Source organism: Sus scrofa, chromosome 2 (assembly GCF_054392235.1).
Source record: "Sus scrofa isolate SSC_HxYL_T2T_F1_AM1 chromosome 2, Sscrofa_HxYL_maternal_Yorkshire_Landrace_v2.0, whole genome shotgun sequence".
NCBI classification, from domain to species: domain Eukaryota; kingdom Metazoa; phylum Chordata; class Mammalia; order Artiodactyla; family Suidae; genus Sus; species Sus scrofa.
The window spans coordinates 64,232,960-64,239,555 of record NC_139384.1 but is presented as its reverse complement, the minus strand read 5'-3'; the positions used below and the strand labels follow the sequence as shown (position 1 = coordinate 64,239,555).

At 35.6% G+C, this 6,596-nt stretch overlaps 1 protein-coding gene across 1 annotated transcript; it reads left to right on the top strand.

The window, feature by feature from the left end:
* Positions 1-1,982: 1,982 nt before the first annotated feature.
* LOC110259600 (olfactory receptor 2T8-like) lies at positions 1,983-2,921 on the top strand. The gene has a single exon (XM_021085076.2). The coding sequence runs from the start codon at positions 1,983-1,985 to the stop codon at positions 2,919-2,921; it is 939 nt and encodes a 312-aa protein (XP_020940735.1).
* Positions 2,922-6,596: the final 3,675 nt, after the last annotated feature.

Here is a 6,596-nt window from a genome sequence, read left to right as displayed (position 1 = left end):
ACACCAGAGCCACAGCAACATGGGATCCGAGCTGCGTCTGTGACCTACACCACAGCTCACAGCAATGCTGGATCCTTAACCCACTGAGCAAGGGCAAGGACCGAAGCCACAACCTCATGGTTCCTAGTCGGATTCGTTAACCACTGCACCATGATGGGAACTACATTAGTATTCTGCACATTGGCAAATTTACAAATACTTTTTTATAATTTCTAGATGTTTTCTCACAGAAGATTTCTAATTTTGGCACCATACATAAACACTAATATTCCCAAAAAACTGAAGTTTCTCTCTAAAAGCAAGCCTGTGTTTAGTAATATATGTTTCAATAATATATTTGGAAATGACTCAGCTATTCAGTGAATTTAACATAAATCATTTTTAATTTAATTTTGGTGATCTCTGGCCTTGCTCAGTGGGTTGAGGATCTGGCATTGATGCAAGCTGCAGCATAGTTTGCACTGTTAAGATCCTGCGTTGCCATGGCTGGCTTAGGCCCAGCTGCAGTTCTGATTTGAGCACTAACCTGAGACCAAATGCCACAGGTGTGGCTGTAAAATTAAAAAAAAAAAATACATTTCATGTTTTTAGAGAGGTACTTATTCCCACTGATTATTCCAGTTGATTATTTACAGTTGTGGGAGGTGATCTCTATGTTTATTTTAGACAGGGCCAGAAGAATAGTAAAATGGAGGTTTGTTTTTTTTTTTTTAATTTTTTCCTGCTCTGTGAAAATGTAAATTAAAACAATAATAAATTCATGAAAAAAGTATCCCAGATAGAATCAAATGGGAATGATCTTGGCACACATACACACATACAAAATGTAATCTGCTATAACAGTCCTTGCTTTTGTTACACATTTTATTACATAGATGCAGATATATAAATATAAAATTGTATAATATAGATACAAAATTATTTCAACTTACAACAACACATAGTAATACTAGCAAATAAAGTTCAAAAAGGAAAATATAGCAGAATTCTACCATAGGTTCTATCAACTTAGTTATTAGGTTTGACAAAAATCTTGTATTTTAATACACTCTTTTATCCTCCATTCACACTAATGTTTAAATAAATAATACCAAAATCAGATTAATCCAATCCTTCATGTATTTTTAAATAAGTGTCTCATTCCAAGGACATTTATTTACATACTTTTTTTTGTAAATAATGCTTTCCTATTTTTAATGAATCATGGCACTCAGAAAGCATATAGGGGAATATACTGAAGTGCTGGGGACCTACAAAATCCTTTAAAATTAAACAACTTTGACATCCAAAGCTTCATACTGATGCAGTTGTGACATCTTAATAGGATAGTAATTTTAGAATAAGATGGCAACAGGCCACACCCCTTAAAAGTTCACTGCAGATGCTGATATGAGCAAGCTTGAGGCTGCAAGACTAGAAGAGCCTTCCTCTACTCAAAGAAGTGCATTAGGAAGATGCCACTCAGAGGGGGTACAAATCCAGGTTATTGGGATTCACTGTTTTTAACTTATGTAAGTAATATTCATCTCTTAATATTTATTATTTTCACTTATGAAATTTGAACTCCAGAAAAATCACAGTTATATCACTTGTTGATTGAGTCTTACAAATAAAACCCATTCCACCTATACTAAAGTGCCATTTTACAGCTAAAGTTTGCAGTTAGTATTATAGGCCCAGATTCGGTGAACATAGCCTAAGAACAATTATTTTTCTTTTAAATGCATAACTTGGTGAGGTTAAGCTAAATGCATTAACAATTTAACAATCCCAAGCTAAGTTTTGTTTTTACCTGTAACCTCAATACTTCCATTTCTTAGGGCTAAAAAGAGAAGTCTTCTTTTTTGTAGAGCAAAAATGCCTCTATGGATTAATGGAGATCAATCAAAAGTATCTAATTTTAACATGTTTTAATAAATTTTGATATCTATGTGTAATCCTCATCTATTTCTCCATTTGCAGTGTCACTCTTGTTTGAAATCATGGAAAACTGGAATCTCACTTCAGATTTCATTCTCCTAGGACTCCTTAACCACACAGGAGCAAATCTATTACTCTTTATGATGGTTCTGACAACAGCCTTCGCCTCCTTAGTGGGCAATGCTCTCATGCTTCTCCTGATTCTCCTGGACCCCCAACTCCACAGGCCCATGTACTTCCTACTGACTCAACTTTCCCTCATGGACATAATGCTGGTTTCCACAGTTGTGCCCAAAATGGCTGCTGACTACTTGACTGGCAGAAATTCCATCTCCCCTGCTGGCTGTGGGTTGCAGATCTTTTTCCTCCTCACTTTGGGAGGGGGTGAGTGCTTCCTCTTAGCAGCCATGTCCTATGACCGCTATGTCGCTATTTGCCACCCACTGAGATACCCAGTCCTCATGAGCTGGCAAATATGCCTGAGAATGATTTTGGGGTCTTGGTTCCTGGGTTCAGCTGACGGACTCATGCAGGCTGCTGCTACCCTGACCTTTTCATATTGCAGTTCACATGAGATTGATCATTTCTTTTGTGAGGCTCCCTCTCTGGTGCGTTTGGCTTGTGCTGACCCTTCTGTATTTGAGTCTGCCATGTACATCTGCTGTGTGTTAATGCTTCTTGTCCCCATTTCCCTCATCCTGATTTCCTATAGTCTTATCCTCACTGCTGTTCTCCAGATGCATTCTAATGAAGCCCTAAAGAAGGCTTTTGCCACCTGCTCTTCACATATCTGTGTGGTAGGGCTCTTTTTTGGAGCTGGCATTTTTACCTACATGAAACCAAAATCCTACAGGTCAGCTAACTACAATAAAGTTGTGTCAGTATACTATATTATCTTTACCCCTGTGCTGAACCCCCTCATCTATAGTCTGAGGAACAATGATGTCAGGGGAGCCCTGAGAAAGTGTATGGATCGATGTCTTGCCCTAAATCATGGTTAAGATAACAATGATTTATCCCAAAATTCAAGATTCTACAAGTTATTGTAGAATATTTCCACAAGAGAGGTTAGATATGCACTATATCCCTGACTTTTCTTTCTGTTTTACCTTGAAATGCAGATGGACCTTCAGCTTTGGGATTATTTACAAAGCTGTCATCAACAAGTCTAGTGTAGACTGCTAAAAATTTGTTAATCGTAAGTGCTTATTAAACATTTCTAAGCCACACCTCAAAATAAATATCTATTCAAAGAATAAATAATGTAGTCAAAAATGTTGGAGTTATTATTTTTTTTAATTAGGTATAATTTACAAACAAATGAGTACTCTTCTCTGAAGGGTGCCTTTTATCTAATTTCAATAGCACATACATTTTTAACTTACAGCCACTAACAAGAGATAAAACTTATGCCAGATCAGAAATGTTTGTCGTACCCCTTTTCAGTGAAATACCTCAATCCAGAGACAATATTTTTACTGATTTGTATCTCTCTCCACTTGTTCAACTTATTCTAGGGACTTCAAATCATTGAAAACTCACTAGTAGGTATTTTTTTTATATACCTCATGACTTTCTCTCAGTTTAATATGTTTTTAAAGATTCTTACACATTTCTATATCAGTAGTATTTCTTTTTTAAATTGCTAATTATTATATCCTTGCAAGAATACATCAGATTTTACTTAATGCATGGTTTTATTGGTAGACATTTAGGTTTTTCAGTATGGAACTGTTATGACTAAAGCTGATATTAACCATTTTTGTGGGTATGACCATAACTGAGCAGGTCCTATGGGGCTCCTGGACACAAAATCCTTTTTGCTCCCCCATTTCTTGTTTTTAGGAAATGGGCCTCCTTCAGCCACCATAGCCTTCCCAGCTTCCAAGGGACAGTTTCAGACAATTGTTGATCAGGGTAGGAAGGGATGCAAAGAAAAAGGAGGGACAGTCAAGAAAATATAATACGGTCTTGGGGCAGGATACTTGTTCCATCTCAAGGGATATACATAAAAATATAGGCATGTTATACACCTAGGAGAAAAGTTATATTTCTCACGCTTCTTTTAGAAATTAATACCTTAATACTGAACAGTTTAGAGTCCTTCCTTGTCTTTCTCCCTGGCTTAATTTACCCTAAACACATTCACCTGTAAGATAAAAACTAGGCACCCTCAGCACAATTGCCTGTGGGTTAAAGATTCTTGGAATATGATGTTTTTTAGCAACTTTTCCAGTTTGTTCTAATCTCTGATCGGTATGTGCTTTTCCCAAAGCACTGATATTCTAGGCAATAACCCAGAAGACCACCATCATGATCATGCCAGATCTCCTGATATCAGCTTTGATGACTAAGATTCCCTCAGAGAAAAAAAAAAATGCGTACTTGCCTCTGCTTTCCTGCCTGAAAACCTGTTTTTCTTCTTTTTACTATAAATTCCCCACAATTTTTCCCAATGAAGGCACAGTCTTTTAGGCATTAATTAGCTTGCTGTGGCCTCCATTGCCTGGCAAACAATAAAAGCTACCCTTTTCATCTTCACCCAAAATTCTGTCTTTGTGTTTCTATTTAGCACCAGTATATAGTGGCCAAGTTTTGGCAAAAATATGGATGTAAAAAAATGGTAGAAGCTTGTTGAAAAGTAACCCTCATAAAAGAGTTTTGTGCATGGTCAGGATTACATAAATTTATATTGAATTAATCAGGTATATAGATTTTGTTTTTAAAAGTATGCTAATATAAGACTGGACTTTATTTTCTCTCTATGTTAAGAGGACAAAATTTCTTAGAGTGCTTCAATTGAATACAAATCATGTGAAATTCTGAGCCCTTAAATGATCTGTGTTTGTTTTTTTATTTCATATTTTTGTAACATTGTTTAAGGAATGAGTATTGTTTTGCAGGAATTCATGTATTTTATTTTTAATTTTTATTTTTCTGTTTTATTGAGGAGTAGTTGAATTTCAAGGTGGTGATCATTTCTCCTACACAACAAAGTGATTCAGTTATATAGGTACATACATCCATTCTCTTTCTTATTCTTTTCCCTCATAGATCATCACAGACCATTGGTAAGAGTTTTCTGTGTTATAGAGCAGGTGCCTATAGCCGAATAATTCTGTATACCTCAGTGTGCATTTGCCAATCCTAATCTTCAGTCCATGCTTCCCACCCTCCCCACCTGCGCCTTATGGTAACCTTCATTTTTTCAAATTCTGAGATTCTCTTTCTGTTCTAAAAATAAGTTCATTTGTATCATTCTTTTAGATTACATATAAATGATGTTTTATGATGTTTGTCTTTCATTAACTTCACTTAGTATGATAATTTCGAGGCCCATCCATGTTGTTACAAATGCCATTATTTCTTGCTTTTTATGGCTAATATTCCATTGTATATATATGTACTACATTTTCTTTATCCATTCATTTATCAATGGACATTTGGCTTGCTTCCCTGTCTTGACTATTGTAAATACTGTTTCAATGAATATTAGGGTACACATATCTTTTCAAATCATGGTTTTCTCCTGATAGAGGCCCAGAGGTGGCATTGATGAATCATATGGCAGTTCTATTTTGAGTTTTTTTGAGGAAACTCCAGCCTGTTTTGCATAGTGGTTTTAACAATTTACATTCCTACCAACAGTGTAAGAGAGTTCCCTTTTCTCCACAATCTCAACAGCATTTATTGTTTGTAGACTTTTATGATGATCATTCTGGCTGGTGTAAGGTGGTAACTCATATTAGTTTGATTTTCATTTCTCTAATAATTAGTGACATTGAATATCTTTTCATTTTTGTTTGTTTGTTTGTTTTTTTACTTTTTAGGGCTGCACCCATGGGATATAGATGTTCCCAAGGTAGGGGTTGTATCAGTGCTGTAGTCTCTGGCCTACACAACAGCCACAGCAATGCAGGATACAAGCTGCATATGCAACCCACACCACAGTTCATACCAACACCAGATCTTTAACCCAATGAGCAAGGCTGGGGATTAAATCTGAATACTCACTGATCCTAGTTGGTTTCATTACCATTGAGCCAAAAGGGGGACTCTATTTGTGTGTTTGTGGATCTGTATATATTCTTTGGAGAAATATCCATTTAGATATTCTGCTAAATTTTTGACTTTTTTTTTTTTTTTTTTGTAATTGAGCTGCAGGGGGTGTTAATGTATTTTGAAGATTAATCCCTTGTCAGTTGCTTCATTTGCAAATATTTCCTCCAATTCTGTGGGTTGTCTTTTCATTTTATTTGTTTCACTTGCTGAGCAATAATGCTTAAGTTTAATTAGGTCCCATTTATTTCTTTGGTTTTTATTTTCATTACTCTAGGAGGTGGATATGAGAAGGTATTTTTGCAGTTTATGCAAAAATTTTTCAACCTATGTTTTTCTCTAAATGTTGTATAGTAGCCAATCTTAAATTTAGGTTTTTAATTCATTTTGAGTTTATTTTTGCATATGGTGTTTGAGAATGTTCAATCTTTATTGTTTCACATGTAGGTGTCCAGTTTGCCCAGCACCACTTATTGAAGAGACTCTTTTTACACTGTATGTTCTTGCCTCCTTTGTCATAGATTAGTTGTACATAGGATCTTTGGTTTATTTCTGAGCTTTCTATCCTATTCCATTGATACGTATTTCTGATTTTGTGCCAGAACTATACTGTTTTG